General features: G+C 36.7%; 1 protein-coding gene across 1 annotated transcript; it reads left to right on the forward strand.

Moving 5' to 3' along the window:
• Positions 1-414: 414 nt before the first annotated feature.
• itga2.2 (integrin, alpha 2 (CD49B, alpha 2 subunit of VLA-2 receptor), tandem duplicate 2) lies at positions 415-17,782 on the forward strand. Its single transcript, XM_062417889.1, has 30 exons — positions 415-463; positions 1,689-1,812; positions 3,862-3,971; positions 4,224-4,315; positions 4,843-4,957; positions 5,643-5,770; positions 5,865-6,013; positions 6,216-6,366; positions 6,844-7,009; positions 7,249-7,325; positions 7,968-8,106; positions 8,424-8,569; positions 8,774-8,917; positions 9,379-9,582; positions 9,751-9,881; positions 10,066-10,229; positions 10,531-10,682; positions 11,051-11,161; positions 11,519-11,604; positions 13,408-13,549; positions 13,820-13,903; positions 14,008-14,084; positions 14,184-14,267; positions 14,383-14,485; positions 14,577-14,687; positions 15,139-15,249; positions 16,178-16,291; positions 16,401-16,490; positions 16,838-16,954; positions 17,693-17,782. The coding sequence occupies exons 1-30, from the start codon at positions 415-417 to the stop codon at positions 17,780-17,782; spliced, it is 3,561 nt and encodes a 1,186-aa protein (XP_062273873.1).
• The last annotated feature ends 3,286 nt before the right edge of the window (positions 17,783-21,068 follow it).

Raw genomic sequence — 21,068 nt, forward strand, 5'->3', positions numbered from 1 at the left:
GTGGCTCTGGATTGGCAGCTCACAAGAGTTTAAAAGTAAGTCTGATGGCGGGTGTGGACTTGTTGTAAACACTGACATCTTATACTGCTACTTCGTATGGGGTCGTAGCTCACTTTACTTTAAGCATTACATTTCTTATTTGTTTGGCTCGTTCCCAGAGTTCTGTGCCTGCTCATAACTGGACTTCAGCTGCAGTATCCTGTTTCGTAACTGCGTTATCCCAGTCAGACAGACTACACACTTCACACCCTTAGATGACACTTGGGTCAAAGATTGTATGCGCAGGTAAAACAGGGCGAGCCTTGTGTCCTTATTTAGAGTGTCCGGTGCGTCCCCACTGTGGCGTAACGCTGTGAAGCTGTAACTTTGACAAGTGTGGCTACATTTATTCACCGCACACTAATGGAATAAACGATGGAGTGCTTCTGCAGGAATATCTTGTTGTTCACTATAGTCGTCATTTGTAAGTATCTAATTTCTTTTCTGTCTTTGAACTTATTATTTTCACCATAATGCGCCGCCGTCCTCTCCCCCAAACAGCCTAAAGATACAAACATTCTCGCCAAGTAGGTTCAAGCTATAGTTTTATATCGTTTTACATTTGGAGTTGGTAACGTTGTTTAGTCGTTGTTTAGACTACATCATTGAATATGACTTTGGGATTTGAATGGTAACATGTTTTATACACTTAACACAATTCTGAAAAGCACCAGATGAGTATGTTGCTGACTTAGGTGAATGGTTTTGACGCGGTGAGCTATTGTTTTGAATTTGATTTCACACCACCGTGCAGCTTTTCTTCCTTGTGCCATCAACAATATTAAACACAGTCAACCTCCATGAATTAAATAAGACCAGATGTATTGTTTTACCGTACATCCTATAGCCTGTAATGGAGAAATAATCACTGTTTGTGTTGCTCGATGTCAGCTCCATAACCGGTGGACGCTTTCATCGTACACTTTCACGGTACAGCCAGACACTTTATTATTCTCTACTATGTATATTCATTGTTTCCGAAATGAAAGGAGGTATAAATGTGTTGTATAGTCCGGTTAGGAGGCGAAGTGCTACTTCGTGTTGCAGGTGAACGGGCGTGGTAGGGGGCTGTGCCATATTAAAGGTCTCCTGAGTCCAGTACCCATCCACATTCCTCTCCCTGCTTTTTTTTTTTAGGGAAAGGCAGGTTTATAGTTGAGCTTAGCCTGTGTGGGCTTGTGGGTCTGATACTGCAGCAAGACTGATTGGAAGACAGGCAAATTCCATGTCCTGAGGGGGTATTCAGAGGGCTCTGTTTAAATGTATCTACAGAGAAACACACTATTCCGGGATGAGGGATGTCTTTAATGCAAGGTTGTGCACTTGTTGAAGCCTATGACCTTCATTTGTTGTGAACCTTTGTCAGTGGGTTGCCTTGCCCCCTCTGAGTCAAACTAATGTGCGTGATTCAGACACAAAACCCCCCCTGACTCAGTGGAGGAAGTACGGTTGTCTGGCAAGATATCTAATCTCTTCACCAAAACAAACTCAGTCATGATGATGAGTTATTTTGTAATGAGGCCTAATTGGCACCGTTTATTGTGCACATAACAGGTAAGGTCCACCTGCATTACATGGTGTTGTAGAGGTACAACTAAACTGAAACTATCAGCCTCATTGTCATGCAACATGTCTTTCTTCTCCACCAGCTGACAGAATCTGGTTCTCTCAGTCCTTCAACGTTGGCACTGCAGGTACCAAGATTTTCACCGGACCAGCAGCAGAGGAGTTTGGCTATACAGTCCAACAAACGACGAACCATGAAGGCAAATGGTATGAATTTTAAGTCATAGAAGGATTTAGTGAAATGAAATTAGAGTAATTTTCTCCGCCATTATTACTTCCACTGTGAAAATAATATATTATGTTTTAATTCAGAGACTGCATGTGGGTCATGTCCAGGTGCTGTAGCTCTCAATTGGTGTGCAGTTAAAAAAATAATTTAATTAATTTTGCTTTGCTGTGTCTTTGAAATAGCAATATAGGTGAAAATTATAATGACACCAAGAGCGTATATAATAACACACATAGAGCATTTTACTCTGGAGCAAAGTAAGTTGCCACTTTTAGAGAGACACACTGCCAGCACCAGCCTGCAGACCAGAACAGGCTGAATTCAAGTAATTTAAAAACAAATTCACTGTAACATATGTGTGTCGTGTTCCTGAAACTGGCACTATTTTGTATTGATTTTGAAAATGGAGTTATGTGGTTGTAAAGAGCTGTTTAATGTTTAGGTATTCTCAAAAAGCTCAGGTGACACTGAACTTTTCTTGGCACACATTACAGCATGGCTGTACACTACACTGCCACCACTACCCTGTACTGGTGACGCCAAGCGAGATCTGGGTCAGGGTCTGACCCCAATTCTGCATCTTATTCTTATCTAAGAGGAATTAAATTTGTGATGGTGTTTGTTGCTGAGCTACACGCACTGCAAGGTCTAGAAATCTCTGTTGTTGCACCACAGTTGTAGCACCACCTGCTAGCTTAAATGTGTCTTATCAAAGTCTTCCAATCCCTCTCTCTCATTAGGACTTTTTAAAAAAAACTTACAACAACCAATATTCATGTTGCAGTAAAATCTTAAATCTTATACCACCATCCTGGGAAAATTCCCACAAAATAGTAGACACTATAGTCAGGAATTTTTCTGAGCCGCCACAACCATTCACAATCCTGCGGTTTTTGAAGCCTCTCTACTCATTTGTAACATTTAGTTAAACAGTAACTAGACTTCTTAGCAATGTCTGGATGTCTCTGAGTCACAGTCTCACTGAGTAACTCACAGCCGGAAGGACAAAGTTGATAATAAAGAAGAATGATGTGATCCACTTACTGAGGGTTCCTTATTTGATACTATGAGAAAATGGCATTGTTAAACTGATGTAGAATTTTCTGTCAGCTGTATAAACAGTGTTGGGAATTAAATCTCACTTTTACAAGTGGTTCTGGATGTTGACAAATGTTTAAATTCTCCTCAACTCAAAAATGCTTTGGCCTTATTGTTTCTTCAGTTTGATGTTTGAGCTTCACTGTACAGTGTATGTGTGGAGTTTGACAGTAGAAGGGCTGTTATTAATGGCTGTTATTACATGTATCTGCTGATGAAAGTTTGGAAAGTTTATCTGTGTTTATCTGTGTTTAAGGCATGTACCTACATGCAAGATTTGTCACATCATAACTGCTTTGGGGAGAATTATGATCTAATGTTCAACTTACGCAATTGTGATGTGGAAACCTGAAGCCTCCACTGCACATACACTAAGAATGGATTTTTCTGTAAATTAGGATACATCTTGTATCCAGCAGTCAAACTTTTAATATGAAAAGTATTTGCTTATTCATATATTCTGAATTTTTCAATTAGCGTTGGGGATGAGATAACATTTTCAGAATGTCTAACCAGAAAACGATAATAGTTTATGGACCCCCCCCCAAGAAAAACACAAAAAACTTTTTATTATTCAATGCCTTGAGGAGATACACCAGCAAGCAACACCTGAATGTTGTCATGTGGGTGTGAACTTGAAGAGTCTTGCTTTGCTATTTTCGTTGAAAACCAGAAGAATGATGTGACAAGACCATACAGACAAACTATTACAATGATACTGAATTATATTTATAAATATTTTGGAATGCTTTTGTATTAGTTTTGCTATTTCTTCTATAATAATTCTGTAACCATTCGTGGCATTAGCTACTCATTTAGCCACTGCATGTACAGACGGCTGCATGCTGTTCACAGAAACACTGAGAGATGACTGTTATGTTGGGTGTTTATAAAAGTGAGGAAGAGATTAATTTTGTTGTTTTCTGTAGGCTCTTGGTTGGTGCTCCATGGAGTGGTTTCCGTCGAAACAGGATGGGGGATGTTTACAAGTGTCCAGTCTCAGGGTCCAAAAACAGCTGTGACAAGCTCAACCTACAAGGTACAGTTTGGTGTTTTTTGTTTAGCTTGTGACATCTCCACCAAATATTAGTGAAATACTTAACATGCCTAAATAGGACTGAAAAGGTACCTCACCTTACAATGTCAAAATCCATTTTCTGTTTCTGTATGCAATGCATATTTTGAGCTTATGTTAAGTGTACACGTTGACTGTTTAAATTCCAGATTTAACAACTATATACTAAATTTTAATGTAAGAGCTTATTTGATGTCTTTCTTTCTATATCTACAGATTCTGTCAGTATTCCAGATGTCAAAAACATAGTAAACAACATGTCACTGGGTTTGACTCTTACCCGGGGGCCTGCAGTAGATGGTTTGATGGTATGTGTGTGAGTTTTTGTGGGTTTTCACACAAAGTGTCGAGTGTGAATCGAAGTCATGTTGTACAGAGATTGGCACATTAATTTTTTTGTAACCTAAAATATTACATATTTAATCTGTTTCTTGTGTTTGTGTTTGGTTATTTATTAGCATACTTGCTACATTGCAAAATGTATCATTTAGGTAGATGATACATAATGCTCCCTTGAAGTGCTCTCAGAGATATTGTAAAAGAAGAACACACTTGAATGGTGAAACAAAATGGTTAAACTTATTGAGTCAGAAATTCCTTTAAAGTTTGTGTTGAAATTATGTGTTTGGTGAGAGGACATGAATCAGCTATTTAGATGAAGTGACTGCTGTAACCACAGTTTCACTTTGATGCTATTTCCCACCAAAAGAACTTTGCTATAGTATGAGCTACTACTAAACTCACACATAAACACACTGGATGTTTTTAAAGGCAGTGACAAACTTGAAGATCACATTAAGTCTGTTCTCTTTTCTTCTGTTGTCATCTGATACAGATGTGTGGTCCTCTGTGGGGTCAGCTTTGTGGCACTCAGGACTTCTATCCAGGAATATGTGCAAGATTAGATCCCCTATTTCAACCTCAACCTGCCTTCTCTCCTGCTCTCCAGAGTAAGATCTGACATGATTTGATTTGATTCCTGATCATTTGAGTTGTGTGTAGTTTAATATTTTTATTTTTAGGACTGATTTCTTGCCTTTTAAGACAGGTTTCAGCTCCTACCAGAGTGGTAGAAATCCACCACAGTGATATACATTTGCTTCAGTGTTTGCTATGTTACTTATGTTGTTTGGTGTTAATGCAGTTGAGTTAGTAGTGAGTTTAGGTAACTGTTTCCTCTGGGTGCATTCAAGTGCTGGTTAAAAACTGTGACATCATAGACCAACCATTTTAACACAAGCAATGGCTAGTTCAAATTTACGGCTGGTAAATTTAGCTTTAAATTTAGCTTTAATACATACAAATACACATAGCTCATCCATGTTCTACTTTTTTATCAAATTACTTCCACATCCTGAATGTCTGAGCTTTTTTGAATACACCAACAAGAAAGAGCCTCTGCTTGATAGCATGTTTAGCCACTTGATAATCTAATTTAAACCAGCTTAAACAACTTAACAAAGGTTAAAAATGATATAATGCCTATATATGTATCTATATGAGCTGAAACCAGTGTCAGAATAAACATTCACCTTCTGAAAATGGTCAGCAGTAATGTGAAGTGTATAATAACAGTTTGATTCATCACTGCTGCTCACAGGTAGTATTATAATTCCCCTCTTGTGACTTTTATAGCATGTGGAGGGCCTATGGACATTGTGATTGTTTTGGATGGCTCCAACAGTATTTATCCCTGGAGTCCAATGAATGCATTTCTCCAGAAACTAATACCTGCGCTTGACATCGGGCCCAAAACCACCCAGGTAACATCTTATTTCAGTGGCCATAATGTTTTGTTTTGTTTGTTTGTTTATTTCATGGTCATTACCTAAAAAATTGTATGCTTTATCATACCAGGTTAGCGTCATTCAATATGGAGTTGATACCCGGTTTGAATTCAAACTGAACCAGTTTGAAAACAAAGATGAAGTGCTTGCTGCAGCGTCCAGAATCACACAAAAGTATGGTACTTCTACCAATACCTTCGGTGCGATTAGATATGCCAGGTTGGTGTTGCAGTGATACTGCCTTTCTATGTCTTTATTTATTTATGTGTGTGTTTGATTTTAACATCAGTCAGTTTTAGAACAATGTTATTATGGCATGTAGTCAATGTTTAATCTCCTAAAAGTTTTTTGTGTGTTAAAACCACAAATAGTAACTTTCGTAAAGAGTAACTTGTGTCCACTCTCTTGTCCACTCTCTTAGTCAGTTGGGTTTTGATCAGCGTAACGGAGGCCGTCCGGGCGCCGCCAAGGTGATGGTTGTCGTCACTGATGGCGAGTCTCATGACGCAGCCCTTAAAGATGCAGTCATTGCAGAATGTGAGCAAAAAGGCATCACCCGCTTTGGTATTGCTGTAAGTTATGACCCGCCAGTGAAACTACTCTTATTATCCTACTATATACACAGTACAGTAGTGACATTCTTAAATTTATGGCGTTCTACATTTTAGAAATACATTCTGTTTATCATTAAATATAACCATCTTATAATATTCAACAATTTTACACAGCCTTATTTTGCAGAATATTATTATTGTTTCTCTGAGCAAATAAAAAAACTATGAGATGCGAACCAGAAATGTATCTGTTTATAAATTTGAATAGCTTCCATGAACTTGTATAGCTTTGGTTATCTTCATAATTATTATACACATGAGCAGGTCTCTAGATATGACCCCTTCTAATTGAATTCACTGGACCTAATTCTGATATCCAAATCTTACATTTGTATACATTTCTGATTAATTTGATGTTTTAATTTACCAGTGTCATTAGCTAGACCTCAGTCACTGTTTGAAATCCTGAATTTTGTGATAATCTCCCCCCTTTAGGTGCTGGGTTTTTACATCAGAAACAACATAGACACAAGTAACCTAATTAAAGAAATCAAATCCATTGCCAGTTCACCCATAGAAAAGTACTTCTTCAATGTGTCTGAAGAAGCAGCTCTCTCCACCATTGTAGGAACTCTGGGGAGCCGCATCTTCAACATAGAGGGTATATATTATTTCAATTCACTTCCTGTGTGTGTGTTATGCTGATATGTAATTTTCTTGACACTGCCTAGTCATACACTTACTTCAAGAGTGCTTTCAAAAAGACTCATCCAGGCATGTCACTGCATGTCCGATCCCAAAGCAGATTGAGTACTCTCACATCTTGCACTTTGCTTCATTCTTGATCTGCTCCACTGATTGAGATTTTGGTGTTTATGCAATTCTTTGTCTTTTCACAAGGCACTGGAAAAGGGGGCGACAACTTCAAGATGGAGATGTCCCAGGTGGGGTTCAGCGCTCACTACTCCAGCAAACAGGTACAGATCGAGCACTGCTTTGTACAGCTCTAAAACGGTGACCATATTTTGATGTTTTTTAGGCTTTTCTCTTTTTCTCATAGGAAACCCATAACACAACAGACATAACAATAATTTCTCAGTATAATGTGTAAGAAAATACAAACAAGCTATTTTGGGATTTATTTTATCATTAGCCTCTCATGTTCTTATAATATATTATCCTGTTCTGTTAATCATAACTAATAAAATAGATAAACTGTGTCTATTTTAAACTAAAAGGGATTTGTACATTTTAAGTTAAATGTCGTCTAAGATAAATAATCAAAGTATATGGATGAAAAATAAGTCCCTCTACAGGTAAAACATTTTACTGGATAATAATTAGTGTTTTTAAGTGCTTTTAATTAGTTCAAACACACTAAAGTTGTGTAAACCCTTTTCTAATGCAATAGGAAGGTTAAGCAACATTTAGAGAATGTTCTCAAGCTTTTCTACACTTAGAGTATGCTGCTTTTCCTTCTCATCATTTTTTCTCATTTTAACTAGAGCAAGTGAATAAAGTTTGAAACCTAAATATATTTTAAAATATTACAAATAAACTATTAATGAGTGTACTACAATCTCTTATTGAATCTGCTGACTGACCTTTTACCTTTCAAGGATGTGATGATGCTGGGAGCAGTGGGAGCTTATGGTTGGAGTGGGACCGTTGTCCATCAAACAGGGTCGAAATTTGACATTTTTCCTTCCTCTGCCTTTGAGGGAACTCTTCAAGACAGAAACCACAGCTCGTTACTGGGTAGTTATTTTCACTTGACCTACTCTTATTTACTAATTAGGTTGAGGGGTTGTTTGTTTGTTTACTTTAGTTTGGGATTTACATAAAGTTGCACTATTATCAAAATCTATGTCCATGTATCTATTATCAAGATCCTATTGCTTTAAGAGAAACTACAATGTGTAGCCTACATCACAGATTCAATAATTACATTTTTTTTTTATACTTTTGTAATAGTTCCTTTTTTCCATGTATAATACTGCCCTAACTTCATGTAACGTTGGCTAATTTGAGTTCAGGCTTACACTTGTAAACTTTAAATTTGTGGAAATTTCCAGGTTACTCCGTCAGCACGCTGAGTGATGGGTCTACTGAATACTTTGTGGCTGGTGCACCTCGTTCCAACCACTCTGGTCAAGTTATTGTCTACACCATCAACGCCCAGAAGCAATCGTCTATTATAGATTCAGAAAGAGGGAAACAGGTATTTATTTTAGAAATTAAGGCATTCACCTTTTCCCTAAAATCCAACTCTACTGTATAATATAGGGATTTTAGCTGAAGCCCGGGGGTCAATAAATTGTCCTGCTACTGCAACTTTTCACCCCCAAATTCTAAAATAATACATTTTGTGAAGTCAAACAAATAAAATTCAACACCAGTAAACAGCTGGAAATTGCTTTCGTAGATTGGGTCATACTTTGGAAGTGTTCTGTGCTCTCTGGATGTGGACAAAGACGGAGTGACGGACCTCCTGTTGGTCGGTGCACCCATGTTTATGAGCGAACTGAAGAGAGAACAAGGCCGGGTCTACCTCTTTTCTGTCACCAAGGTAAAAATCAGCATAATGTAACTTTAAAGTAACATCTTTTGGTCTGGATTTCCTGAGTAACAGTGTACAAAAAAGTAAGCATCACTCTTTCTATTTTGGCATAAAGATGAATAGTTTATGACAACCGGAGAGTTATTAAAACAACTGATGATGATGATGATGATGATGATGATGATGATGATTACACAAGAAAGGCTAGTGGATTTTGTAGTATATTATAGTAGTATATTATATAGTATACATATATATTTAGGTTAATACTCCTGCCACTGTCAAAAAGACCTTGAGTTGGTCCCCGAACACTGCGGCTGCCTGCTGCACTTAATTTTGTTTAAATGTATGTGAGTGTGGAGAAATGACAATAAACTCTGAATCTTATCTTATCTTACATGAATTCCATTTGTAATTATCTTTGAATTTGAAGGAATCTGCATTAATATTATTTTCTGTCTTATCTTAAGGGTATACTGAATGAACAGGGATTCCTCAATGGTCCGGTCCCAACTGAGAACGCACGTTTTGGGATGTCCATTTCTGCTGCTCCTGACCTGGATCTTGACGGTTACAATGATGTTGTTGTTGGCGCACCACTAGAGGAGAAAGGAAGAGGCATCATCTATATCTACAATGGGAAGAAGAAGACATTGAACAAAGAGTTCTCACAGGTAACAAGAGAAATATTTGTGTTTAATATCTGACCAACTGAGAAGGTCCTTGTGGAAGTTTTATGGCTCAGGAAACATAAAAGTTTTTTTCTCCCATTTGACAAATGTATTACATTTAATTTCTGTAACTCCGAGTACAAGAGTAATTATAATGTTTTATCTTTTCAGAGAATATTTGGCTCCAAACTGGATCCTCAAATACAGTATTTTGGAAGGTCCCTTGATAGCCTCAAAGATCTGAATGATGATACACTCCCTGACATCTCAGTTGGTGCCTATGGTAAAGTGGTCCAGCTCTGGTGAGTTAAGCTAGAATAATATGTTTGAATAATAATAACTTGTATAAAACTGAGAATAATGAAAAATTGAGTCGATGATGTAATGACTTTCCATATTAGATTATTTATTGTTTATCAAGTTCACTCTTTAAATCGATTATTTTAGAATCGCCATGACTAATCATAAATTACATTTGATTTTCAGGTCCCGTGGTGTGGCATCAGTTTCAGCTACAGCTTCTTTCAACCCTGATAAAATCAACATTTTCAACAAACCCTGTGACATTGGCGGACGCCAGCTTTCATGTTTCGTCACCAAACTCTGTTTTGGTGCAACCTTTAAGCCCAAGAACCCTGTTGGACCCATTGGTAAGTCTGAACATCTGTTAGCCTTAAAGTGTGATTTCTATTTTTTATTGTTTAGTTTGGTATTTTGGGAAATGTGCTTATGCTTGTGTTGCTGAGATGAGAAGAACAATATCCCTCTTGTCTTTAAAACTGGTATCAATCTTCTCCTCTAACTCTCAGCAAGAAAGCAAATAAATGTATTTCCCAAAATGTTAAATGATTGCATTAAAATGTTCAAATCACATCCTAATGGTTCTCAAGAAAAATGATTGATTTCAGATATCGAGTGTTTTATATTAAGAACTTTATTCACTTTTTTCAGATATATCCTACACTTTGACTCTGGATGCTGACTTGCAGTCCTCTCGAGTTACCTCAAGAGGACTGTTCACAAAAAACAATGAACGCTCACTTACAGAAAAGGCAAAAATATCATCTACACCCCTCTGTCGAGAATACAATGTTCATGTTCAGGTAATGGATGGATGAAGATTATCTGTTGTTTATTCATGATTCAGTGTGCAGTCATCAAGGATCATCAGTGGCTGTTATTAAGTGTGCACCTTGATGTGATAAGGCTTGCAGAGATTATAGGGTTGTACAAAGCTCTTATGAGCACTGTACATTAATTAAAAATGACACACAAACCACTTAAAAAAGAACTGACATGTCTTTCGAATGGATAATAGTAGCCTTTAGTTGAGAGATAGGTTATATACCTTTACAGTTGGTAATTTCAGCATTATAGGGATATTACTTCATGTTTATCATTCCAATTTAGACGTTAAGCAATTTGGAAGTGATCCCCTGAGTTGTCCATATCTCTTCTTTTTTTTAAACAGGAGGCACCAGATTTTGTCAATTCCCTCAGTCTGAAAGTAGAAATCCAGCAACAAAATGAAGACGTGAATCCTGTCCTCGATATTTCCTCTCCGAGTGTCTGGCAGTTCTTTGTAAGTGATACTGTACATGATATCTCTGGCTGTATCTATTTTTCAGTTTTCAATTTGCCACCTCTTTGATCTTTACTGAGCTAGAGGAAACATACCTGGTGACAAAAGGCTACAAACCAACGTAATGGTTATTTTTGCAGGTGTCTGTACAGTCATTGGAAATAACATGGTGTGTGTGTGTGTGTCTGATGATTACTAGTGTTTCACTAAGTCACGCAAAGTTCTAATATTTGCACGCTTCTTCTTTTCCCAACATCAAGAATAACGTTCATCCAAGGAAGAGTAAATGTCCTTTATGTTGTGTTTTTCCAAAAGAATGTGAAATACACAGCTGAAACAGCTCTGTTGTTGTTTCAGAACCCGTTCACAAAAGACTGCGGCTCTGATGACGTGTGTGTTAGTGATCTTGTGCTGAGTGTGAAGACAGACACAAAGGCGTCCAGGTGAGAATCACTGACTTGCCTCAGGTGTACAATACCACGTGTAAAATGACATACTACTGCTTATTATGTATATATAATATAGTGTTTAAAAAAGAGGTAATGAGCTCTGCTGCAGGAATTCACTTGATGTGTAATTATGTCATTTAGTATAACATTTAGTTCATCGAGTTTAGATTGAAAGTAAGTACATGTTTGGGCAAAGCAATGTCTTCATTTACTGTGAGTTCTTTATAAACTGAGGGTAAGTGATGATCAAAGGCCCTGAAATGCAGTTTTAGTTTTTTCCCAAAAAAGGTCAGGAAACCGGTAAAGTCACATATCTGATAAATTCACATAAATACACATCATGACCTACTACAGAGTACAGTCCTGACCTGCTATATGTGAAATCTGCCCTGAGATATCATCTGTTGTGATTAGGCACTATAAAAATAAAACTGACTTAACTTGAAATATATATGTGTACCAATCAGAATTAAGCAATATCTAAACCAGAATCTGAAGACAGCTGGGTTGTTCACTTATGATGGCAGGCCAACATAGATCAAATTTAATCAAACCACACTTACACAGTCCTGATAAATTCATTTATGAGTTTTTGTGTGTTACCTTCATAATAGATTTGTTCTCCAAAGTCTGATTTTGAGTGCTTCATTTTTAGTCATGAATATTTAATATTATAGAGAAATATTTAGGATTTATTCATTTGATGTGGCGTTTTGAAAAAGGTTTTTACTGTCAAAGTCAGTGACTCATGTGGTTAGAAAGTCTGAATTACACTTAATTACAATTACACTGCCTTTATCACATATTTTTGCTGTGGTCTTACACCATATTCACAGTTTATTATTATTTGTGTACAGGACTATGTAAAAGCACTTCGAGTGGCCACTGAAGGCTATACTGAACTAACAGACAGGCGTGATTTTCTTCACATGAAAGCAACAATAATTATCAATATCAAGAGAGTTATCTATTTCTGTGGAGCCCGACCGAGGGAAAAAAAAAGAAGAAGAAAATCATGGAGGGCCCCTTTCTGATCAGGGGCCCCTGGGCACTTGCCCAGATTGCCCGAATGGTAGATCTGGGCCAGATAGTAACAAACATAACAGTGTACTCATTCAACAGTGAAGAAACCAGGGTTTAAAGATTAGACCAGATTTAGCAAAATGGGTAATACTCCACACAACGATTACAACATTTCACCGCTTTATGAGTCTGTCTTAATTGTCAAACAGATGCACAAGTTAGAGTTCCAGTTTATACAGCTACTTCATAGCTCATAAAATGGTCGGGTCAGGCTTGGATACAGTGAGTTAATTTAGATGAAAGCATACGAACAAAGACTTTACAGAGACCATACAACACTTTTAAGTATTTTCCCATGTTCTAACTCATTTGATCATGTGATATTTTGCAACTGCTATTGATTTTCATTTTTGTGTCCCTTTGCTTAAAATGTAGACTTTATTGCATGCCACTTTTTGAGGTTCTTATTCTTAAAGCTCTGATTCACAGTATGTGCTGTATTGTACATCTCAAGTACAATGTAGGGGCTATATTGTCCATGTAGTTAACATCAGTATGGTTCTTTATGTCTGTCTTGCACAGTACCTTGTATAAATAGTACAGGGAAGATATTTTATAGATATCAAGACAAAAAGGAGAAAGATCAGTTTTATCATTGCTTATTATTGCTGTCCTTCTGGTCAATAATGCTCTATGCGACTTTATTATGTGACAAACATGAATTAAAAGACAAGACAAACGCAGAGTATATTAATTGGAGCTCTTGTGTTACAGCTCGGCACCCGTTCTGGTCAGTGCCAGTAACCGAGAACTGTCATTTCAAGTCACTGTGAAGAACAAAAAGGAGAACGCCTATAACACTCAGGTCTTGGTCACATACTCCAACAACCTCTACTACTCCTCCGTCTTTCCACCTGTGAGTAATTAAAGCTTTTGACATAATGTCTGTCTTACTGTGGAAAAGTTATGGACTCTTTAGGCATTTAAAAACCACACATGCATACACCACATGAATGCACATTCTGCATAATTAACACCTAATCATATCAATCATATCACGTAATATGAATATTTTTTGTGCTTTTCTTGTCTGTGTTGGTGAATAGTTATAATGTTTTCAGCTTTACAGCCTGGTAATATACAGTAAGATAAATATCATGTACTATCCTGAATTGATCATTTATAGACGGATGGAGTAAAATGCACCTCAACTGAAGCACAAATTGTCACTTGCCAAGTGGGATACCCAGCATTAAAAACAAACGAAGGGGTAAGTGCAAGAAAGAAAGATCAATTGCTCTATTCATGTAAGATCATTATGTATTTTTTAATAATATATCATCAATTGTACTAATGTAAAACTTCACATCACAGATGAAATTTCAGATCAATTTCGATTACAACCAGGAGGTGTTGCTCAACCAAGCCAAGGTGAAATTTGAGGCTAAAAGGTAAACTGAATTTAAAAAAAATTAAAAACCAATGAGTCTCAATTTAGGTGTCATTAGGAACATATAGTAATGTTATAATGGTACCCGTTTTCTTAACAGTGATGGTAAGGAGGAGAGACCTGCAGACAACACTGTGGAAATATCGATTCCTATTCAATATGATGCAGGGATCATTTTATCTAGGTGATTTTTCCTTTTTTTCTAACTTTAAAAAAAAAAAACTATTTATAAATTTTAATCTGATAGTGTAAGAATGACCGTTGAAAATGTGCTAATTTACCTGATTTCTCCATCCTAGGCACTCAAATATTAATTTCTACGTGGCAGATACTACTGCTCCGGTGATAACAACAGTGAAAAGTTTAGATGACATCGGCCCAGAGTTTAACTTTACAGTGAAGGTGCAGTAAATTGATCTGTCTCTGTAAAATATCAGTCTCATTCCTCATGTTGTTAATTAAATATATGTATTGACACATACTGGATTTAAAGGTTTCAACAGGCACCTTCCCTGTCAACCTCCTGTACCTGACCATAGCTCTGCCGATGAAGACCAATGGAGGAAATCAGCTCCTCTATGTTACCAATGTGGATACACAAGCAGTGAGTATTCACCAAATTACAACCATTTTTAAAAGAATTTAAAAAGTTTTTTCAAATACAGATTATATACACTGGGCTCTTCCACCACAGGGCACACCTCCCTGTAACGTTATCCACTTTTGCCTTTTTAAAGCCTCCATGTTTTTGTTCAGCAGCTTGTAAAAACTTAGAAGTGACAAAGTCAATGGAGATTAATTAACTGTTTTCCCCTCTGTTGTGGACAGGACTTGATTGTCTCTATAGGACAGGACACCTACTATATCTGGTGGTAATCTGATGATAATACTTAACAAAGTAGTCCGTTTGGTTGATTAATAAAATATAACATAACTCCTACACACTTGCTTCTTCTGAGTCAGGCAGTGTAACATTTCTTTGGCACTTACTGTATTAATTTGGAATGTAAAAACATAGAGAGGGTTTGTAAATTAATTTAATTCTCCACCCGCAGGGAGGTTCGGTCAGCTGTGACTCCAGCAGCCTGGTTGACCTGCTGAAGATTGGTGTGAAGAGCCACCAAGTCTCCTTCTCTGAGGAAAGCCTCAGAGGCATGGAGAAACTGGTCAGTCACCTTTTTTCTTTGCATAATTTCCTCATTATATATCAGCTTGTGTCACAAAAGTCATTACTGTATAGATGTTGAATAAATGAGGGCAACCAGTGATGAAAATCATCTAATATTCAATGTAAATCTGCCCCAAATGTACATCTCATGAATATATGTAAGGACACATAAGACAAAAGAGTTTTCATCATACACTCATGTATTTGTATTTGTTGCATAATTCATGTAATGTTTTTTTTTATTATTCCTATATGATTTCATAGTGCATAGATATGGTTTTCATTTTATTTTGTTTTTACATACCACATATTTCTCATTGCTTGTTTTCATGCTTTACTGCTGGTAATATCCAAACATCTTAAAAGGGTTAGGGTTAATGTAAAATTTGTTAATTAACCTCTTCCACTCGCCCCCTCTTACTATAGACCCATGTTTTCTCTTTTTTAGGGGGGATGGGGGATCTTTAGGGGGAGATAGCAGGTCAACATTATGCGCCACATAGAAATTGTATACATCATCTAAAAGCTGGGAACCTGAAGATTAATTTCAGCTCTGAACTGTGGGTCAAGTTTTTCGAGTCAAAAATCTGTAATAAACATTATGTTTTGGTTAAGCGCCTATTCACATTTTGAAAGATAACAGTGTGTAAGGGCTTAGAACATTATGATGTAAGTATATGATGGCCGTTCCCGTGATCAATTATGTCTCATAAGTTGTTGCAGAAATGATTGAGTTGATACCATTTGTTGCACAGATTTGGTGAAAAATGTGATCATTTTTGACTGATCAAGAATTGATAAAAATGTTCAAAAATCCACACTTATTTTCATCAAGAAATATAACATTTTATGTCATCTAAAATTGTGTTTGCACTTAAAATTCATTGTTAATTATTTCCTTTTTTGTTGTTCCTCTTAACCGACAGGACTGCAAGAATGCAAAATGTGAGTATATAAAATGCATCATCAAAGACACTGAAGCAAAGAGTGACTACTATGTGAAAGTTAAGACAAGGATCTGGAGTGGAACCTTTATTACGGTAAATGAGCCTGATTTTAAAATAATTGTTCTGCTTTTAATCGCATTACTTTTATGCTGAATTCATGCTGACACTTTCTTTGCTCTCGTGTATGAATTTGTCATCACAGGCTACCTATCAGACCATCGCGCTGATCTCCAGTGTTGATGTTGAGACCTCCAACCCCGAATTGCTCATCATCGGCCTCAAACAGTTGCCAGTAAATTCACATTTCAATGTTATGATTTGGTGCTTTGCAAAAAATGATGAAGATGTGACTTGTAATTTTTCTTATAATATTTTTATAATTAAAGAATTGCCATTACAGTATATGTTTGAATGAACCATGGTAGAAAAAGTGGTTTTAATGTCGCCATTGCAAAATCCGGTAAAATTATAATGTTTTGGCCATTGATCCTCATCATCAGGCACATCAGTTGCTATTACATCATATTTTTACTCTAAGTTCAATGTGCATGTGCAAGTGCCTGTTATTTTCATTGATGAATCTCACATTTGGAGTGAAACAGGCCATGTAGTGATTACTCCTGTCCTCCTGCTGTCCAGGTAGTGGTGACAGTCAGTAAACCTGGAGAGAAAGGTGACGTTCCAGTGGGAGTGATCGTCGGCAGTGTCATAGCAGGTCTGGTGCTGTTGGCTCTGGCTGTTGGACTGCTGTGGAAGGTGAGTGTCTGTCTGTGCTTTGGTGAAAATGGTTTCAACACGTTCAACACAGAAATGTCTGTAAATTATATTAAGAACTTAGGCATGCCTGTTTCCTATTTGTCAATATGTGAACATTTAACCACGGTGAGAGAGTTCACCAGAGTGGGGATCTGGTGATTTTACAAATGTACATTTTTGTGTGGATAGAGCCACTGGAAATCCTAATTTGATAATCTCACCATGAAGAGTGTAGATACACAGATCCAATAAACGTCAGAAATGTGCTGGACCAAAGAAGCATTGTAAAATAAAAAGAATAGGGTCTGCACACATTTTGACCTACATGCTCTTCTTCAGACTAAACAAAATATATACAGTTACCATCTTAGGCTCTAAGGCATCTTAAACAGATCATAGTCTTCGGTCACATGACAGTCACATAATGTATGTACAAAATCCATTATATCACTGATCATTATATTATATACAAGTGCCAACACACATGTAAAGACCCTCAGAGCACAGTATAAATATATCAGGCCTGTAGTCGTCATACTTTAAGTATGGCTACATTTAATTAGATATAGTCTAAAAAAATGTGTGTGTACATATACATACATACATACATACATACATATACATATGTACTATACAGTATATACATTAGTGGCCTAGGTTACAACATGTATTTTTTATTGTTTTTTACTAATATAATGAACTGTGAATTTATCTGAATGTAATCTTTTTACTCTCTAGTTTGGATTCTTCAAAAGAAAGTACCAGCAGCTTCAGAAAGAAGATGATGAAGACATGCAGAGCCATGCTCACGTAGATGAAGTGCTGTGAAGTGAAGAGAAAACCTGCAGTCTTCTCCCTCCCCTGAATGTTTCCAGGGTGGATACTGGTACTTCAGACGGGTTCTTGTGCATTTGAATTAAACTGATGCTGTTCAGTTTTTGGACAGCTGGGATTCAGGCCTCTGTCCATTTTTCAGAGGGTTAATTGTTAGTCTTTTTGTTTTTGTACATTGCTGTTGTGCACTGACTTTGAATAAATGTAAATAACTGTATTTTTTCAACATGAAAAAATCTTACAGCAATGCCTTTTGTGCCAGATATGGCCTTAGTAGTTTTGGATGCAAATGTTGCCTGGGTTCTTTGGTTTTACACTGTGTAACACTCCTGAATTTCCTTGTTTTGGATACTTCTGGGCAATGTGATTGATAAATGGCAGTTTGAAATAGAAATGTTAAATCTCTGAATTAGAGATTGGAAACTGTCTTGAGATCTGCTGTCACCACTGATACTCAGGGCTTTTCTTGCATTAGGATACATTTTTATCAGTAGTTTGTATGCAAAGGGAAACGATACAGATCCTGAAAAAAAGTTAAGAAAAAATACATGTCATAATTCAGTCTCCTTATGTTTGTACTGTATATAGTGTAATATAAGATTGTGAACTTTCAGAGTGGGTTTTATACTGTATATGAAAAGATTAGAGGCAACATCTACGAGTCCATGGAGTAGCTGCTTGTGGTGTTGTTATTTTTATATTGATGATATTTTTGTTTATTACAATTAGTGGCGCAGCTTGTCAGGTATTAATATTTCCATGGCATATTGTTTATTGCTGTAACTAACCATTGTTGTCACAGCTGAGTAGTCTGCTGATTTATTTTTGTTAATCGATGAGTGGCATTTCAGAAATGACAAAAATAACGCCTTTCAGACATTTCCAGGCTCCAAGATGATGTTTTTAAATTGGTTGTTTTATCCAACCAGCAGTCCAGAACCCACAGATACTCACGTCACTATCATATAGACAAAGGAAAGCAGCAAAGTTTGAAACAGAAAATGTTTCCCCCCTTTTTTTAATAATGACTCAAATCATTAAATAATTCATCACAATAGCTGCAGGTTATTTTTCTGTTGATCCACTATTCAATTAAATGGCTCAATTATTGTATATTTGTTGGCCAACAGCACACAATGCCCTAAATCAACAAAACATACTGCACATATGTGCAAATATGATTCTCTACAGAGATAAAAGTTGCACCCAGACTTGAGTCATCATTGTTTGTTTGCCAAAAGCAGCAACCAGCTTAATTCCCTTCTAAATACACCAAGTAAAGGTATTTTTTGTTGTTAGAGGTTTGATGCAAGTCAGGGTTGTCAGGTTGTATTGCCACAGTTTGACCACAAGATGGCAGCATGATATAAATGACATGTTGGCATACTTTCCTCAATGCTATGTGAATGACTTAAATGCTCCAAAGGACTTTAATTTAATCCACCAGAATTTATGACCCGTTTTGGTTTTGTATTGTATTTGCCCTTTCTTGTTTTGTCTCCTCTCCTCCAATCCACTCCCCTTTCCTCTTCTCTCCACTCCTCCTGGAATACTTAAGAAAATCTGACCCTTCTAGGGACCCTAGTTGGACCACATCCCTGCACACATCAGTACAATTTAAGTCTTCCCTCAAACTCGATTACTTTCCTCTCACATTTTTGACTATTGTGTTCTCCCAGTTAGGTTAGTGTGTCCCTTGACTGTTAAGGAATGTGTTTCTGGGTGTTTTTCTTTTGAGCAAGCCAACTCCAGCACCCAGCAGAGTCTTTTAGCATTCATTTCTTTGGATCTGGTGAGGTGGAATATGCTATTTGTCACTAATAAGTAGCATATTTCTTGAGAGCCTGGGCTCAAGCCTTCCTTGTTGGAGGGGTTATATACAATCTGATAAATTATTGAACTGCTCTGTTTCACAATTACTCATGAGCTACGGTGTTGTGAAACAGCATTTGGATGCTATATGTGTACAGGGAGCAATTTGGAAATAGTTGATGAAATGACATACAGCATTTGAACACCTTTATAAATTCCCATGACACAGTGGGATGATTGCTCAAATATTTCTGAACTGTTCTTGTAAATCAAAAGTGATGACACTTCAAATTATTCAATAACAGTCAACCTTTATTTGCACTTTGTCAAGACTTGTCTAGTTTTATATTCACTAGTTTCACTGTAACTACCTTTAAGACAATGTTTGTGTTATGGAATAGTAGAGACTATTATGGTGGAAGCCAGGTCCTTTGTTTTCATTTATTTCATTTGTGAATGACACTGTAACATCTTGTTTTTTTTTTAAGAGTGTACTTGCTATATCTAATTGACTCAAGGGGCAACAGCTACAGCCACAGAGTATTACAGTCTTTTTTTCATGCAACCTCATGCATCAAATTAAGAATTAATAAATGTATTTCCCTGTAGCATCAGGAGGGTTTGCAACCAATAAGTTTCCAGAAAGTCCATATTATAATCCATGCACCATTTTACTAAGATGCTAAAAATTTCCCATCAGTGCTAATCATTTGCAGAAAATTTTCTTTTGTACCAAACTCAGCTCAACGACTGGGACATTGAGTCTGGTTGTCCCTCTGCTGATGCCATTAATGGCTTCACAGTCAGCACTTTAAAGTTGATACAGCAGGGCAGTAATGTACTGTACTCACATGTCAGGAAGTGTTTTTGAAACTTCAACTCTTCAAAGACACACATCTCACAAATCACACATACCAGACACAGAATGATTTGCCAAGCATAACTCAACATCAATTGAACATTTACAGATTTGTTGAAATAATTGTTTCAAATATTGTCTTTTATACCAGTTTTGATTTGATAATTCCTTTAAAAGGCTACTTTGAGGTTTGAGGTGAACCTTTGGTAACCTCATTTGTGCTTTTGCAGTCAAAATAGACTTAATGTTTATGTAATTTCTTTACAGTTGTGAAATCATATTCTTGATTCACCACATGGAATCTTAATATGTGAGATTGTTTACATTTCATTATGTTACATTGTCTAATACACTCTGACAATAAGCATCACAAGCTGGAAATCATTTTGAGCAATAACTCAGCAGATACTTTTGAAGTACCATATATGGTCACATTATGTTGTCAGTAAGAGACTGGATTGAAAGGAAGGTGAAATATAAAAATGTTTACCCCCATAGAGTCAAAATACCTCAGAGGTCCTACTTTTTCATCCTTGATTTTGAGTCTGTCAACTGTCAGAAAACTGTTTCTGGTTATAATTCAAAACAGGTAATTTGTGATCTGTCAGC

Source organism: Scomber scombrus, chromosome 4 (assembly GCF_963691925.1).
Source record: "Scomber scombrus chromosome 4, fScoSco1.1, whole genome shotgun sequence".
NCBI lineage: Eukaryota > Metazoa > Chordata > Actinopteri > Scombriformes > Scombridae > Scomber > Scomber scombrus.

Excerpts from the sequence above, each read along its gene's own strand:
- itga2.2 (XM_062417889.1), top strand. The coding sequence starts at position 415 with ATGGAGTGCTTCTGCAGGAATATCTTGTTGTTCACTATAGTCGTCATT. Across the intron at positions 7,326-7,967 it reads CTCACTACTCCAGCAAACAG|GATGTGATGATGCTGGGAGC; the intron begins GTACAGATCGAG and ends TTACCTTTCAAG. Across the intron at positions 9,583-9,750 it reads TGAACAAAGAGTTCTCACAG|AGAATATTTGGCTCCAAACT; the intron begins GTAACAAGAGAA and ends TTATCTTTTCAG.